Genomic DNA, 19,161 nt, shown 5'->3' with positions numbered 1-19,161 from the left:
AACTGAAGGGAGAAACAAAAATCAACAAAATAGTAGATCAATACCCCACTTTCAGCTATGGATAGAATACACAGAATACCAATAAGAAAACACAGGACTTAAACAATATTATAAACTAAATACACATAACAAACATATATAGAACATTTCACCCAACAGTAGAAAAATACATGTTCTTCTCAACCACACATGGAACATTCTCCAAGACAGACCACATGCCTAACATAGACACATTCTAACACAGAACAAGTATTAACAAAATTAAGAAATGAAAATTATACAAAATATCTTCTTGACCACAAGGAAGTAAAACTAGAAATCAATACCAGAAAGAAATAAGAACATCCACAAATATGTGAAAATTAAACATGCTCCTAATTCATGGTTGAAGAAAAAAATCACAAATTTACAAAATATCTGGAGACAGATGAAAATGAAATACAAAATACCAAAACTTACAGGATTCAGCAAAGGCTGTGCCAAGACGAAATTTATAGTGGTAAATGTTTATATTAAAAAAAAAAGATTTCAAAACAACAACCTAAACTTACACCTAAAGGAACAACAGAACAAACTGAACCTAAAATGTACAGGTGAAAGAAAATAATAAATGTTAGAGTTAAGTGAAACAGAAATAGAAAAAAAATTCAGTGAAACCAAGAGTTTTTTTTAAAAGATTAACAAAAAGTGACAAGTCCTTGGCTAAATTAAGAAAAAAAGAGACAGCAAATAACTAAAATTAGAAATGAAAGAGGAGACATGATGTCCACTGAAAGACCAAATCATAACAGACTCTGAACAATTATAAGACAAAATATTGGATAACTTAGAAGAAATGGAAAAATTCCTAGAAAAACAGAACCTACCAAGACTGAATCGTGAAAAAGTAAAAACAATCTGAAAAGACATATATAACTAGTGAGGAGACTGAAGCAATAGGCAAAAACCACCACCACCACAGACCCAGAACCAGGTGACTTTGTTGGAGAATTTTATCAAACATTAAAGAATTAACATCAATCCTTCTCAAACTCTTCCAAAGAATCAAAGAGAGAACACCCAGCCTTTTCTGACACTACCTGATGGGTATGAGGCCCTGATACCAAAAACAGATAAGGACACAAGAGGAAGCTACAGACCAACATCCCTGATTAATGTTGCTGCAAAAATCCTAAACAAAATAGTAGTAAATAAAATTCAAAGGCATATTAAAAGGATCATACAGTATAATCAAGTAGGACTGATACCTGGAACATAATGATGGCTCACCATCTGTAATGATACATAACCATGTATTATACCACATAAACAAAATGCACAAAAATATGATCATCTCAAGAGATGCATGAAAAGCATCTGACAAAATGTAATACTCTTTCATGATAACAACACTCAATAACCTAGTAATAGAAGGAAACTAACTCAACATAAAAATCCTATGAACTTGCCAACAGACATCATTTCAAGGAGGAAAGACTGAGAGCTTCTCCTCTAAGATCAAGAACAAGCCAAGGCTGCTCACTCTTGCCACCACTGTTCAACATAGTTCTGAATGTTCTAGACAGAGCAATTAGAAAAGAAAACAATCATAAAAGGCATACAAATAGGAAAAGAAGTAAAGTAAGTATCTGCTTGCAAACACCATGATCTTATATACAGAAAATCCTAAAGATTCCAAAGACAAAAATGTTAGAACTAATAAATCCAGCGAAGTTGCAGGATAAAAAAATTAACACTAAAAATCCATTGCATTTCTATATGTTAACAATGACCAATCAAAAAAGAGAATTAAGAAAATGATCCCATTTACTAAAGCATCAAAAAAAAGATTAAAATACCCAGGAATAAAATTAACCAAGGAGATGAAAGATTTTAACACAGGAAACTACAAAAACATCACTAAAAGAAATCAAAGAAGATACAAATAGATGGAAAGACATCCCATGGTCATGGATTGGAAGACTTAACACAATTAAAATGCCCACATTATCCAAAACAATGTACAGATTCAGTGCAGTTTCTATCAAAAGCTCAATGGCATTTTTTTTCTGCAGAAAAAGAAAAAATACTAAAATTCACATGGAATCTCAAGGGACCCCTGAATAGCCAAAATAATCTTGAAAAAACGAAACAAAGTTGTAGGTCTCAAACTTCCTGATTTCAAAATACACTACAGCAACAGTAATTAGGACAGTGCTGCACTGGCAGAAAGACAGATTACACACGTACACCTAACACTAATGCAGTGTTACATGTCAATTATATCTAAAATTTTTAAAATAAAAATTAAAAAATTATTTCACACACATAAACTAGTGGAACAGAACTGAAGCCCAGGAATAAACCCTTGCACACACAGCAAAGTGACTTCCCACAGGAGTGCCGATGAGTGAAGGAAAACCTCTCCAACACGTAGCGCTGGGAGAACTAATGTCCACATGTAAAAGAATAAAGTTTGACCCCTCCCTTACACCGCATACAGAAATAAACTTGGAATGGGTCCATGACCTAAACAAAAGATCTAAACCTATCAAACTCCTGAAGAAAACACAGGGGGAAAGCTTCAGGAAACTAGACTTGGCAGTTATTTCTTGAACATAACACCAAAAGCTTAGGCTTAACAAAAGCAAAAATAAACAAATGGGACTAATCAACCTAAAAAGTTACCACACAGCAAAGGAAACAATCAACAAAATGAAAAGGCATCTATGTAATGGTAGAAAATATTTACAAACCATATATATCACTAGGGGTTAATATCTAAAATATATAAGCAACTCATACAACTCAGTAGCAAAAAACCCCAAATAATCTGATTTTAAAATGGGCAAAGAAATAGAAAAATCAATAGACATAAAAATGTCCAACAGGCACATGAAGAGGCTCTCAACATCACAAATCATCAGGGAAATGCACATCAAAACCACAAGAACTGTCACCTCACACCTGTGACAATGGCTATTATCAAAAAGAGAAAACAAGCGTTGATGAGAATGCAGAAAGAGGGAACCCTCAAGCGCTGCTGGTGGGAAAAGAAATTGCAACAGCCACTATGGAAAATAGTATGTAGGTTCCTTGAAAATTAAAAATAGAAGTACCATATGATCTAGCAATCCTAAGTGGGATTGCTAGATCATATACCCAAAGGAAATAAAATCAGTATCTCAGAAAGATATCTGCACTCCCATGTTCTTTGCAGAATTATTCACAATAGCCAAGATATGGAAACAACCTAAGTCTCCACCAACAGATGCATGGATAAACTGATTTATATACAAAAGGGAGTATTATTCAGCCATAAACAAGAAGGAAATCCTGCCATTTGTGACAACACTGATGAATCCATAAGACATTATGGGAAGCGGGGTAAACAAGACACAGAAAGACAAATATTGCAGGATCCCACTTATATGTGGACTCAAAACAAACAAAACCTCATAGTAACACAGTAGAATGGTGGTTACCAGGGCCAGAAAGTGGGGGTCATAGGGACTTATTATTTAATACATAGTTTCACTTCTGCAAGATAAAGAGTTCTAAAATGGAAGGCAGTAATGGTTATACAATATGAATGTACTTAATATCACTGAACTATACACTTAAAAATGTTTAAGATAGTATGTTTTATGTTTATTTTACAATAAAAAATTGGGAAAGTATGTATATAAATGTGCATGTGTGTGTATATACATTCACAGAAAATATACTCTAAGCACCAATAACATTATAGAGTAAGATTACACATGATTTATTTTCCTATGTACTTTTTTCACTTTTTCAAATGTTCTACAGCACTTTCATAATCAGATAAAGCACAACGAATGTTGCTTTTCAAAACTCAGAAAATAAGAAAATGCATTACCAAATAATATATAGTATTAACTTTAAGAATAATATGGGTAACTATGGAAAAACAGAAAAGTAAACAAAAATATGTTAACAACAGTTGATTATCTCAGGGAAACAGGATATGGTGATTTTTATTTTCTTCTTTTTGTACGTCTTCTTTAAAATTTTTCATTAATTATGAAATTTTTGTAACTTACTTATTAAAAAACACAGTAAAACACAAATATTACATATGAAAATACTAATGATCCAGTCAATGTTGTACTTAAAAATTCACAGATATAAACGGCTGTGTTAAGAAAAAAATAAATTTTAAAATATTAAAAAAAATTTTAAAGAATAAAATAAATAAATTATGCTTTTTAATGTCCTTTTAACTAACTGAGGCACCATATGTAGACCAATATTGCTGACTGGATTATCATATTCAAGTTCAAACCAACAATATAACATTTAATATTTTATTACTACAATGACTGTTAATAACTAGTAATTTAATTAATACCTATTATTAGTTAACATTGCCTTATGGCTAACTAATATTATTGGTAACTAATAATGAAAATACCAGGTAATACTTCATACTTGGCAGTTTATACAAAATACATACATTACATTTTTCGTCAGCTGCTTCTTCTAACTGAGTTGCAAATTCTGAACAATTTGTCAAGAATGAATTCAGATCATCCCCAACCTTATGAAAAAAAGCAATAAAACAGAAAGTTACTTTCATTTCACAATCCATATGCACATGCATCTATATTTTAGTATGTTTAACTACTTTTAAAAAGAGTTTCATGTGTGTAATTTATGTCCTTTCAACTGCATAAGACAAGAAGCCAATGCTATATGAGCAGATTCTCCCAGAAAGCATGAAAGAAAGCACACTGTGGGGAGCGGTCCATTGATGCCACAGTCCCAGCTGTGCCTCTCCTCGCATCCTCCTCTACACAGCTGCAGAAAATCAAGCACCCCAGCCTTGGACTCCTGAAATTGAAGAGTAGCCAAAAAAAATTACACACTTGTATATACCTTATAAATAACTTCTTTTGTTAAAAACTGAATGCTGATTATGACTTCTAGGTACACTTGCCCAGAGACATAGTCTTTCACCCTCACTTAATGAACAATAGAAAATTTTGAGGAAAGAAAGTTATGTATTAAAACATCACAATGAATGAATCTCTTCTAGTAGAGCAGTGATTTATAAGTCAGAGAACTGGCACATGATAAATGAATCTCAGGTGCTCACATACAGTTAGAATTTTCATAAAGGGTTCTCCATGAGGAATATGTTCCTCAACATTAAATTTTAAACACACTCATTGATTCATTTTTTATCATAGTAAAAACCTATAATCACATAGGAGAGAGGGGAGAAAACTCATTCAGGATGGGGGAAAATGAATGAACTAGAGTTACTAATCACAAGTGTTAAGTGAGACCATTTCACATACTTCGGGATTTTCTTCCACCCACATTCAGGTGTCACAATAGAGAGAGGACGAACAAGCTGATGAAGGCTGCAGTTTAACAAAGTAAGATCAATGAAGCAGGACAGGGCAAGAGGGATAAGGACATATGAACAGGAGCAAAAATAGTGGACTACGAAATTCAAGCAAGATAAGTAAGAACGCAAGAGGGATCTGGGACAGTAAAAAGTAGCAGGACCAACGGACTATGTTTCCCAATGAATCCAGAGGACCTGGACAGACAAATAACAAACTGAATGGGAAACACAGGAGGTAGTGGCCAGAGATTAGGATGACTGAAACTTAAATTACAGAGAAGTTAGTTATGGGTTACAACAAGGACATAGAGGGTATCATCTTGTCAGTAAGTGGCTGATGTGGGACAGAGACAAGATCATAGGAGGAAAAACTTCCATGAATTGTGATGCCAGATAATCTGGAAAGGTCTTCTACATGGATGTCAAAAGCTTCAAAATTTATGAGAACAGTAGTGTTGTGAGACAAGCAGAGCATCTTTGTAATAGAAACTATTAGCTGCCTTCCTTACACTGATTCTTCTTTTCTTCCTTACTAACAGGACCTCAGTTTTGCTGGGGATGGCAATGTGCAGAGGTACTAATAGCAGTAACTATAAAATCTGCCAACCTCCTTTACCAACGGGGTAGCCGTGTGTCCCAATCAGGCCAATGAAACAAAAAGGAATGTTGGGCAGCTCTTCTACAAAGGATCTCTAAAAGAGGTGCAGAAATAACACTCATGATTAGGGTACAAATAGGAACAAGAGAGAGGCCTTCACTCCAGTGTTAGCACCACCAAAAGAAAAAACATATAAAATAAAATCATCATCATGCTTTCCTTGAGGATACCAAGAATACGAGGAAAACCTGATGAACTGCTTGCCACAGAACACTTCGTACATAAGCAAAAAACCATGGCCACATCCATACGTAGAGGGAGTACGGCAGTGGAGACATTTGGCTTAGCATGCGCAGTCAGAAAGCGGGGCTGCCATTGACAAACAGAATTCAGAGGATGAAGAAAAACCAGCTGAGCGTCTGACAGCCATTTAGGCCAGCAGATAGACTAGAATGACGGGGAGCTCCCTAAGAAAATCACTCAACACAACTGTTTTTCTCCCAGCAAACTCCTTCCCGTCTGAAATCTGCCAAGAAGGTGGCAGAAGGCCAAGAAGGAGGCCTTCATACCATTAAGAATTTGGGTAAGGATGTGGGGTTACTGAAACTCTTATATAGAGCTGGTAGAAATATACAATGGTACTGCCATGTTGGGAAACAGTCAGCAACTGCTCATAAAGTTAAACATATACTTCAAATATAACCTACTAATCTACTCCTAAGTAATTATCCAAGACTAATGAACATGTATGTCCTCACAAAGACTTGTACACAAATGTTCATAGAAGTTTTATTCGTAACAGCCAAAACAGCTACTGGATCCAGCAATCCAAATGTCTATTAACCAGTGAATGGATAAACAAATTGTGGTACAGCCATGAAATCAAATACTCTTCACTGTAAAAGTAACAAACTTTTATACACAGAACAACATGGATGCATCTCAAAAACATTATGATGCAAGGGGAATGGGGAAAGCTAGCTAAACAAAGTTACATATTGCATGATTTTATTTAGATGACTTCCAGAAAAGGCAAAACTATAGTGACGAATCAGTGGCTATCTGGAGCTGGAGAAGGAGGAGACAACTGACTGCAAATGGGTACAAGGAGCTTTTTGGAATAATGAAGATGCTTTATAGTTTGATTGTGGTGGCAGTTATTAACAACCACTATAAAGGAGGAATTAAAAAGCAGCAGATCTCATCCTACACATTCTTGCAGTAATTGCACTTTGAAGCTCTGCCAGGACTGAATCAAAACTATCTAAAGTTGAGGTCTAAACTCCTGCTAGCTAAAATATTGGCTTGGAGTTAAGATACACACTATTGTATATAAAACAGATAAACATTAAGAACCTATTGTATAGCACAGGGAACTGCATTCAATATCTTATAATAACCTATAATGGAAAAGAATTTGACAAATAATACATATAACTCACTTTGCTGCACACCTGAAACTAACATAACATTGTACATCAAGTATACTTCCATTTTTAAAAATTTAATGAGATAAAAATAAAATAAAACACTGGCAAGATCAAAGGAATCAGCCGCTTAGGGGAAGCAGCCACAGGAGAGATTATGGATAAGACAAATTAGATAAGAGCTCAGTCTGACTAAGCACATGGATCAGTTCCTGCTCAACTCTCAGAGGATGGGGAATGACGAGCCCTTCACCCTAAATGCCAGAATGGAAAGGGCAAGCCTTCTTTACAAAACAAAATATAGTATCACAATTTCCAGCGTTCTTCTAAATACAGTGTTTGGGATCCAATTTAAAAAAACTGCAAAACATACAAAGAGCAAGGAAAATATAATCTATAATGAAAAGAAAAAATAGTTCAGGCAAACACACTGATAACCCAGATACTGGAATTCACAGACACAAAATTTTTAAAACTCTACTATTGGTAAGACAAAAGAATTTGCAGGAAAAGACAGATATACTAGGTAAAGAGAAGTATCCATCTCTAACAGGAGAAATATAAAAACCCCTAAGAAGGAGCCAAAAGATAATCTTAAATGTGAAAATTACAATGCTTGAAATAAAAATTTCACTGGATAAAGCTTATTAACAGATCTGACACCACAGAAAGGAAGAGTGAATCTGAAATAATAGATATTGTCCAAACTGAAGCACAGAAAGAGAAAACATCAAAATAAGTAAACAGTTACTTATTACATCATATCAAGCAGTATAATATATGTATAATTGGAGTCTCATAAAAAAGGGAAGAGAGACAGTAAATAATATGAAGAAATAATGAATGGAAATTTTCCAAATCTGATGAAAAACATCATCTCAAAGATTCAGCTTGATGATTTCCAAACAGAACATACAGAAAACATCTCCTAGGCATGTCTTAGCAAACTGATGAAATCCAAAGATAGAGAAAATCTTTAAAACAGTCAAGAAAAAAGGGTAAACAATAACAATAATACAAAACACATAAGTGTGGTAAATGGACTTATATTGCTGTAAAGTTCTCACATTAGAAATGAAGATAATATTAACTGAAGATAAACTGTGATAAGTTTAAGATATGTATTGAATCCCTACAGCAAGCCCAAAAAAAGACATAGCTAAAAAGCCAAAAAAAAAAAAAAAAAGAAAGGCTAAAAAAGAAAATACATAATTAACCTAAATAAAACAGAAAAAAGGTAAAGGAACAAAGAACATATGGAATAAAAACAAAGCCAGATAGTAGACTTAATTGATATTATTTCTATAAAATTTTATAACAATAAATCATGTGACATGACATTGAATTTTATCAACTAAATGTAAATGAACTAAACACACCAATTAAGACAAAGATTATCAGACTGAATAAAAAAGCAAGACAACTATATTGTATTTCAGAGAGATACACAGTAAATACATAATCACAGATAGCTTGGAAGTAAAAGTTTGAAAGAAGATGTAACATGCAATGACTAATCATATGAAAGGTGATATCAGATAAAGACGACATCAGAACACAGAACTGTATCAAAGATAATTTTGGACTTCCTGTTCTGGTCATCACAGACTAGATCCATTCCTCTAACCCTCCCTCCTACAATTGAACACACTAGACACAGCACAGTGACAAACACAGGAAGGTTCTGAAAGGTGGAAAGAGAAGACAGGGATACTGGGACTTGAGGAACACGTGAGTTCCTTGGGTTTTCTTTTACCTACATATAAAATGGATGGGGCAACTGTCAAGCACAGATCCAAAAAAAAAAAAAAAAAAAAGCCCGAAAATCCTAAGAACTGTGAAAAGGCACCTCTGCCGTAACACAAAACTTTTGACAATACTATCCTCCCTGAACCAAATACCAAGGAAAACACTACACCACCACCCTATGTGTCAACAGGGCCGAAAAATAATGTGGCAGTGAAAGTTGGCCCTCCATTTCCCCCACCAGAGTGGTGTAGGTGGAGTGAGGCAGGGAAGTAAACTTCCATGCTTGTCTGGAAGCAGCAGTCAGAATGAGCAAGGATGTCTGCTCTCGTCACTGTTATTAAATATAATACTGGAGGCCAGAGCCAGCACAGTAAGTCAAGGGAAGGAAATAAGAAGCAATCAGATTGGACAGAATGAGGTAAACCTGTTCCTATTTGAAGGTGACATAATTGTCTGAAGAAGAAAACCCCAAAGAATCCACAGAAAAACTCCTAGAGTGAAAAAGTACATTGAGCACGCTTGCAAGATGTAAGATCAACACACAAAAATCAATCATATCTCTATATACTAGTTACAAACAGGAAGAAAGTGAACTTAAAAACATACCATTAAAAATCATTCCCCCTAGAATGAACTATTAATGTCTAAATCTAGCAAGTCATGAATAGGATCTGTATTATGAAAATTACAAAATGCTGATGCAATAAATCAAACAAGACAAAGAACCAATCAAATAAATGGAGAAATATACCATGTTCATAAGTTGACTCAATACAGGTGTTTTATTACACGGAGCCAAATTCAGTTCCTAAGAAGAGTAATTTAAAAAAAAACTAATTTTAACATAGAATAATAACACTCTATTAGTAAAGTGTATTAAAGCACAGTTGACTATTAAGAAATATGTAAAATAATTTCTCTCATCAATAGACTGAAGGAAAACACAATCACTTTAACAGTTATATCACTTCAACATACACAACAAAGACATTTGTCAAAACTCAGTAACCTCTATTGTTTTCATTTTTTTAATTTAGCAAACTAGAAATAAAATAATATATTCTTAACATACTAAAGAATATACATCTCAAACCAACAGTCACCCACCAGCTTAACTATTAAACAAGAGAGGCATTAGCATTAAAAGTATGCTCAAGATGTAGGTATGCCTTAATTAAACCCTAAGGTAAGTGTTGGCAGAGGATGGGAAAATCAGCACACTACTTTCAAGTTTCCTAAGAAGATCATTTTCATGGATGAGGAATTCATTCTGAGAACGTACACAGACTCTAAAAGAAAACCTTAGCCCTTTTCAGTGTTAATGTCTCTATGTTACAGTTACATATACTTACAGATGAAGTTAATCCTTCATCTTCAGGCTTTACAACTTGTTCTTTTCCATTTTGAACATTAAATCCATAGGTTTCTTCGAAAGTAGAAACAATCTATAAGAAAAAGCAAATTATGAACACACATAATGTAAAAATATTAGTTAAATGTAGAAAGATATTGAACAATCATGTCAGAACCATAAGACTTATTTCTGCCAGTGCCATAAATTTTCCACCTCATATCACCCTGAAGAATTAAGGGCAACAGTCCTTGATCCTCCTCCCTAGCAATGAAGAGAGGCCCTACGACTCTTTCATTTCTGTGCTGAAGAGAGTCTATGAATCGTTGAAACATCAACTCTACTTACTACCAAAGTACCTTCCAAGTCTGACCAACTTTCTTCTTTGAAGAGAGTGGGGAAAACAGAGATGGAGACCAGAAAGCAATACATTTTTAAAGGAAATTCTCTGGGATAACCCCTTGAACTTTGAGCAAACTTGGATTTTGAAAGTATGTCTGCTATTCCTCATCGTTCTCACCTGGTAGTCAGACCACTTACAATGCAATTCTGGATAACTATGCAAAAAAGAAATCAAAGAAAGGGAGATTTTTCCCCCAACATTAAGAGCCAAAGTTTCTACAGTGCAGAGAAGAGTTAACATAGCGGGCACTGACTATTCACTAACAGTAGGTCACTGTCTCTAAATTATTGGTACAAACCATATGATTGATTCTGAATTTGTTTCCTTCAGAGAGTCTGGAATTTGCTACATGCTAGGCAGAGAGTGCCTGGGTGACCAATCCCCAGTGAAACCCTGGGTGCTCAGTCTCTAACGAGCTCCTCTGGGAGACATTTCATATGTGTGGTCACAGTTTGCTGTTGGAGGAATTAAGCATGTCCTATGTGACTCCAAAGGGAAAGGAATCTTAAAAATTTAGAGCTGATTTCCTCCAGACTTCACCCCACCCTTTTGCTGACTTTGCTTTTTTACCCTTTCACTGTGATATATCTTAGCCATCACTATGACTATATGCTGAATCCAGTGAGCCCTCCCAGCAAATCACTAAACCTGGGGATGGTCATGGGGGTCCCCCAACACAGGCACCAACAAGTATCTTACCCTCCTCAGACGTTCACTAATATTCCTGATCGATTCATCTTCTGCTATTAGCTCCTTTGTCTTCCTTGATGGAATGGGCAAAGCATACCTTATCATGGATTCTCCTGTTGGTGGAGATCTTAAGACCATTGGTTCAAGTTTATCACGGTCTAATTTTGCACTATGTTTTTCTTTAAATTTAGGTGACAATGGTGAATTAAGTAGTCCTCTTTTGTAAGTTAATGCTGGAACATTTGCCAATTTACTACTAGAGGCCAACAGCTGCTTTACTGGCTTCATTGTTTTTTATTTACTTAGCTTCTGAATTATAGATGAAAAAATTTTATTCCTCCCTGTGAATAAAACATTAAGATTTCAGATTAAAAATGACAGCAGGATTATCAGTTGCCATGAGGACGGTGAATCCCAAAATCAACTCAGGAGAAACTACAAAACAGAAAGGAAAACATTCCTAACTAACAACAAATTTAAAAAAAAAAAAAAAACCAGTGAGAAATTCCTAAAGGTGACTGAAAGCTGATTCATGTGCAGGCATGGGAACTGAAGGGAGGGAAGAAGATAGTGGCAGCAATAAGAGAATGTATTTAGAAAACTTTAAAAATTTTATTCTTCCCTTTCCCCCATTCTTGAACTAATATACACCTTTTATATATATCATTATTTCCACAGAAGTGACAGCCTGTTCTCAGGGTATCAGCAGAGTAATGTCAGGGCGGCACCAAACCCATGCTGGGGTAAGGAAGTACAGACAGGGCAGGCCTTAAACTTTCTTTCCTCTACTTTTCTCTTTCCAAAGCTGATTAAGACTCAGGACAATGCCTCCTCCCCGAGCAGTTTTAAATTATGTGCCTGATCATGGGAGTTGTCCCATAGACTGGAAAAATTAAGACAGAAGAGCACTGGTCATTCTTTGTTGTCTGAAGCACTCCACACCTAGACTAGTCCCGTTGTGGGTTAAACTGTCCCCCAAAAAAGATATGTTCAAGTCCTAACTCCTAGCACCTGGGAATATGACGGTATTTGAAAATACAGTCTTTGTAGGTGTAATCAAGTTAAGAGGAGGTCACATTGGATTAGGTTGGGCCCTAAATCCAATGATTGGTGTCATTATAAGAAAGTCATGTGCAGAGCCTCAATTAAACCAATAAAGGCAAAAGTATTCACAAAAAAAAAAATAAAGCCACGTGAAGATACTTGCACCAAGACATACAGGAAAGGCCATGACAGGGCAAGAGCAGAGGCTGGAGCCGTGCAGCTGCAAGCCCTGCTAAAGCCTGCCAGCATCCACCAGAAACCAGGAAGCCAGGGAAGATTCTTCCCTAGAACCTTCAGGGGAGACACTGATTTCAGCCTCCAAGACGCCAAAGCTGTCAGACAGTAACCCTGTCTCACAACGGTTTCAAGCCACCCTGTCGGTGGCTCTCTGCCACAGCAGCGCTTTGCTGACGTAAAGGATTCAGCAGAGAGCAAACTGGATGTGGCTGGGAGTGAGGGAACTGCTCCGACGATGGCCTTGAGCCAACGAGAGGAAATGGGTTTTCCTACACAGACCCCAGGGAAAGTGTGTCTAGAGCAGCAGGCAGGAGGGGGCAGACATGTGGGCTCATTCAAGACACCAACAGGAAAGGAAGGGGCACTCACCAGGGGCCACAGAACCTCCCAACAAATGGGCCCACGGAGCTCACAGAAATTTAAACACAAAAACTACAGACAATGAATACTTGTATTCACAAGAAAACACTCAAGGTCACACATTTCCTTCCGCTCTCCTGACGAAGGCAGGCGGCGGATACTGCCCCACCCCCACTGTGCCCAAGTTCCAGCGGTCACTTCCCACCACGAAGACAGACTTCTGGCTCTCCTTCAAGGATTAGCCGGGTGGCCACTCCCAGCCCTTGGACGGTACATGACCCACGGGGCCGGGGGGACGCGAGGACAGGGACGCTTGGCCCCGTTTCTCCACCAGAAGCAGCAGGCCCAGCCCGAGGCCACCACGCAGCAGGAAAACGGAGGGAAGCAAGGCAGCGAAAACCCGGAGAAACAGACCTACAGGAAAGCCAGGCAGAAGGCACTCTGCACCCTTGCTCGGCGGCTGCTCGGCCTTTCCTGGAAGCAGGGTTTGGGGCACACAGACATGGGAATACGTGAACTCTCCCCAGGCAGGCCAGCCCCTCCTGTTCTTGGCTCTACACTCGTGTTGGTCAGCGTATTTCAAATAAAAAAATCTTCTTATCACAAAAAAAAAAAAAAATAAGAAGGAAAAAAAAGCAAGGCAGAGCCCAGCGACAGCCCCCACCCGACCCGGGCCGCGCCTCGCCCTTCAGCGTACCTGCGGGGGCTGCTGGCAGGCGGGCTCCGGGGTGGGGCGGCGAGGCCCTGGCCAGCGGGCTCTGCGGCGAAACCGCTGGACGTGCTGAGCCACCCAGACTTCCTCCAGGGCGGAAGCCTGCAAACCCTCCGGACGCCAGCCCCGCCGTTTCGCAAACGGGCATTGGCGCTGCGGTAGGAGGCCCGGCCTCGGTGTCCCTGGGCCTCAGCGACAAGCAGCGCGGGCTGCCAACCGCCGCTCGGCCGTTAGCGCGACGTCGTGACGCAGACGCTGACGTCAGACGCCGCGGGCGCGAACCTCATGCCCGCTGCGGGGGGCGAGGACTTCCGGCAGGGGCGGGGTGCTGGAGATTGGTCCTGGGCGAGCCGTGGCCATTCTCTCGCGGGTCTGAGTACTTCCGGGCGCTTGGCTCGCGCGGTTCCTTCCAGGTGTTTGGCCTGAAGACTTAAAACACCTGCGTACGCGGTGCATTGAGAGTTTGGCCTTCATCAGCAACACTGAGACCCAGGCCCGGGCCCCAGGCTGCCGTCCTCTGAAGCGCTTTTCAACACTAGGTGTTGTGGAGTCCGTTACCAGACTTTTTTTCCCTTTTTTTTTAAACTACTAAACACTTTTTATTACATAATTCTTAGTATGGACATCAAATAGGCAATTGGAAAAATAGCAATGATTGGGATAATAAGAAAGAATTGTTCTTAGGGGGAGGGGTATAGCTCTGTGATAGATTGCGTATGCAGGAGGTCCTGGGTTCAACCCCCAGTACCTCTATTAAAAAAAAAAATTCAACAATTATTTTTACATCAGTCTATGGTAAAATAAAGTAAAAATTCTTTTCCTATTCTGGGTAAAATACATAGAAATGATACTCACTTTTTTGAAATTGAAATATAGTTGATGCAGAGTATTAGTTAAGTTTTTGATGTGCAACGTAATGATTCATAATTTTATTCCCTGTGCTGTACAACCTACAACCTACCCTGTAGCTTATTTTCTTTATACCTAATGCTTTGTACCCCTGAATTACCCCACTTCCTTCTCCCCACTGATAACCACTACTTTGTTCTCTGTATCTGTGTGTCTGTGTCTTTGTTATATTCACTAGGTTCTTTTTTAGATTCCATATATAAGTGATATCATACAGTATTTGTCTTTCTCTGTCTGACTTACTTCACTAAGCATAATGCCCTCCAAGTCCAGACTCTAATCTTCTGCAGAATTGTGCAGCAGCTTCATAGTTTTAAAGGTAAGGTGAACTAGAAAGATGAAGTGTGTTATATAAGTAGTCTCTTGCCATCAGTTTCCATGCACTGCTTTCATATGTAACTATCCAAGGTAGATAGTGTGACTTCAAGGAAATTTTGTCTTTAAAAAAATTGAAGATGATTCATTTAAAACACTCCCCAAATAAGAAGGTTTTTCACTGACCAAAGTAAAATGTTCTCATATGAAAAATATTAACTTGGTTGTTGTTAATTTAATTGTTAATACTGGCTATGCTTAAGAATTGTCTCACCAAATTCTGAAAATTTAACAGCTCTCAAGAGGGGATGCAGGCTACCTCCAGCATACCTTTGGTAGTTAAGAGTTGTTAATGACTAGGAAAGGGATGCAGAAGCCTTCTGGAGTACCAGAAATATTTCCTGCTCTAAGTTTCTGGATGTGTCCAGAAAGTCATGAAGGTTTGCGGTTATCATTTGTGCATTTTTCAGTATGCACAAATTACATCAGTAATAAAAAGCAAGAAATATAGGTTTAGTGATCAAACTTATTAAGCAATATAGCAAGTGGCAGGAGAGGAGAGCTGGCAATAAATTTAATCTGAGGAAATTGTTTACAAAGGATTAAATTACTAAATCCAAAGTCTTCCCAAACCATTGTAAATGAAAGAGGTAGGAAACAGAAATGTCTCAAAATGTCTCAAAATCATAAAAGACATTTGGTTTAAAAGAGATCTCCCCAAACTTTCTAGATTTGACACAGCAGATTGCTACTATTTTTCAGAACCCTGAAGATTGATTATGTCTAGTCATTTCGAATTTTGCTGTTAAGATCTGAATGATCAAGTTGTCAAATTAACCTTCATGAGCAAACCACTCAACATGAGTTCTAGCCAAAAATCGAGCATCCATATAGCGTGGTGGCCTTAATACTCAACACGGCTAGGAACCAAAGACTAATATTAGTGCTGGTGAAGTGAAAGTGAAGAATTCCAGAAAGTGAATAATAAGTACGGAATGTCAAACTATATAGTGGCTCAAGCATTTGACATGAATTTGTCCATTATTCTTTGAAAACAGGTAAACAATACCTAGGAATAGGACACTTTTTCAACTGATGAAGGACATTTGTGAAAATTCTAAGGCTAACATCATATTTAATGGTGAAAAATCAGAAGAGATCGGGCACGTTCAGGGTGATATGGCCGTAATGGTGAAAAATAAAATAATTTTCCCTTAGGATTGAGAATAAGACAAGGTTATTTACTCTTACTGTTTCTATTCAATATTGTACTAGAGGTCTTGCCAGTACAAGGTGAGAAAGAGAAATAAATGACATAATGATTTTAATGAAAGAAAGAAAACTTTTTATTTCCAGATAACATGATTATGTTCAAAGAAAATCCAAAGTAACCTACAAACTACTAAAACTAACAATTGAATGTACCAAGGTCATGAGTTGAAGGTAAATATACAAAAATCAATTGTTTTCCTACATACTGGCAACAAACAATTGAATTCCTTCAAGACAATGTACGCTTTTTATAGAATTATTTATACTATGACTAAAAAATATTAAATATTTAGGAACAATTTTAACTTCAAATATGCAAGACTTTTACAAATAAAACTATAAAACATTATTGAGAGAAATTAAAGAAGATCCAAATAATGGAAATAAATACCAAGTTCCATGACACAATATTGATAAAATGTTAACTGTGCTTAAATTGATGTATATTTATCAACATTGGGTTTATAGATTAAATGTAACTCCAATCAAAATCCAAGCAGACTACTTGGTAGAAATTGACAAAATAATTGTGTAACTTATATGGAAATGCATAGATCTAGGATAGCCAAAACAATCTTGAAAAATGAACATATATTTAAATAACTTACCCTATATGATTTAAGATGTTACTAGAAATCTGTAGTTATGAAAGCAATACCGTGTTGCACAAAGATAGACAGAGTAATGAAACAAAATAGGTCAGAAACACCCACTCATACACATTCAGTTGATTTCAGTGGTGTCAATGCACTTCAATGGGAAAAGAAAAATCCAACCAGTAGTCACAAAACAGCTGATATCATTAAAAGGAAAAAAATTGTCCATGACTCCTGGCTAGAGTCATACCTGAAATTTAATTTGAATTGGATCATAGACCTTATACGTTAGACATATACCATTTATATCATTGTTCAAAGCATCATATGAATATTTCTGCTTCCAACCAAAATGGTGTAACAGGGACTGGATTTATCCTCCGGTCTGGGTCAACTGAAAAACCAGACAAAATATATGGAACAATGAATTTCAAAACATTGTCTAACAGGTAGTGAATGACAGTTTTCTCTGTGTAACAGGAAACAAGCAAGATGAGCCCTATGATTTCCTAAGCTTACTTCCTGAAGAGGAGTTTCCAAGCCATAATGCAAAGAGTGGGGAACACAGAAGGATTCCAGCAGTTTCCCTGAGTTGAGGAGAAAAGGATGTCCAGGAAGGCCAAGGAAGCTCAAGTTCAAAGGCGGGAATACTGGAGAAGATTGAAGAACAGACTGTTCCATAAGTCCTCAGACTTTTCAAGTCCACAGCTGGTCACCATATGCATGTATGGATGCATACACGCTAGACTGGGGGAGGAACCACCTGAAAGCCCCATAGGGTACGATACTCAGCTCACAAAGAGCTGGGAGTATTTCATGTTCCCACCAGCTAGAGTGAAAAGTTGTGTAATTTTGGGGTACTCGTAAGTACTCAGAACCATTTTGCCCCAGGACATGGTCAAAATTATTCTTACCCTAAACACTCTTCTGGACCTGCCAAATGAATCTTCAAAGTGAGACCTGAAAGGATCAGTTCTTCCAATAACTTGATGGAGACCCAGAACAGAACTCAAAAATGTTTATAGATATATCAAAACATCCAGCACCCAAAAAGGTACAAATCACACTGTCCTAGCATCAAATCAAAAGTTGCAAAGCATGAAATGAAAGGAAAATACAATGTGTGACATAAAAATCAGTCAAAATAACCCCAGACGTGACAGATGAGCATTAATAGACAGACAATAAAAGTTATTACAACTCTATTCTGTATATTCAAGAATCTAGAGGAAAGACTGAACATGTTAAGTAGGGACATAGAAGACATGAAAGCACTCAAATCAACTTTCTAGAAATGAAAATTACAGTGTCTGAGATGAGACAGTTCACTGGATGAGAGAAACAGTAAGTTAGCAATTACAGAAGAGAAGATTCATGAACCTGATGTCATAGCAAGAGAAACTATCCAGAAAGATACAGAAAAGATTTTGTGAGCAATTTCAAGTGACATACATGTATGTGGAGTCCTAAATATTTTTCAAAGTATGATAAAATTATAACTCCACAGGTCCAAGAAGTTCAATAAACATCAAACACAAGGAACATAAAGGAAACAAGACACATTGTAATCAAGTTGCTTAAAAACACTGAAAAAAAGAAAATCTTTAAATAAACCAGAAGGGAAAGAGCACATTACATACACAGTAACAAAGATAAGGATGACAACAGATATTTTGTCAAAAATGGTGCAAGAAGACAACATTGCTAAATGAGATGTCAGACAGAGAAAGACAAGTATGATAGCACTTACATGTAGAATCTAAAAATGTCAAACTCATAAAATCAGTAAAATGGTGGTTACTAGGAGATGGGGGTTAGGAGGATATGATTGATGTTGTTTAAGGGTACAAACTTGCAACAACTTAAGAAGCCATAGAGATCTAATGCACAGTATAATGAGTATAGACAACAATATTGTACAAAAGGTAACGTGATAGGGCTAAATATCACCACAATGACAATTATATTACAATATATAAATGTATCAAAAATGTTTAAATGCAATACAGGAGACACTCTCCGTCCTCCACCGCTGCCGCCTCCTTCTCCTGCCGCTCCTGGTGCTGCTCGTGTGCTCGTTCAGTGTGGACCTGGTACCTCTTTTGTGAAGTGGTAGCTGAGGAGACTCCAGCACTTGCC

General features: G+C 37.2%; 1 protein-coding gene across 2 annotated transcripts in view; it reads right to left on the bottom strand.

Annotated features, from left to right (window-relative positions):
- The window catches only part of CCDC7 (coiled-coil domain containing 7), a 177,810-nt gene extending 163,666 nt beyond the window's left edge, over positions 1-14,144 (bottom strand). For both annotated transcript variants that reach the window (XR_012067091.1, XM_072955093.1), the window contains exons 1-4: positions 13,916-14,144; positions 11,587-11,918; positions 10,486-10,578; positions 4,460-4,543 (exon numbers count right to left, since the gene is read on the bottom strand). Coding sequence is in view for 1 of the 2 variants with exons in the window: in XM_072955093.1 (XP_072811194.1) it covers positions 4,460-4,543; positions 10,486-10,578; positions 11,587-11,865 (456 nt within the window). In the remaining variant the exon portion in view is untranslated. The remainder of the gene's footprint in view (positions 1-4,459; positions 4,544-10,485; positions 10,579-11,586; positions 11,919-13,915) is intronic.
- Between the last annotated feature and the right edge of the window lie 5,017 nt (positions 14,145-19,161).

The sequence above is a fragment of the Vicugna pacos genome, chromosome 35 (assembly GCF_048564905.1).
Source record: "Vicugna pacos chromosome 35, VicPac4, whole genome shotgun sequence".
Lineage (NCBI taxonomy): Eukaryota > Metazoa > Chordata > Mammalia > Artiodactyla > Camelidae > Vicugna > Vicugna pacos.
The sequence above is the reverse complement of the archived record's forward strand: the minus strand, read 5'-3'. Positions and strand labels throughout refer to the sequence as shown.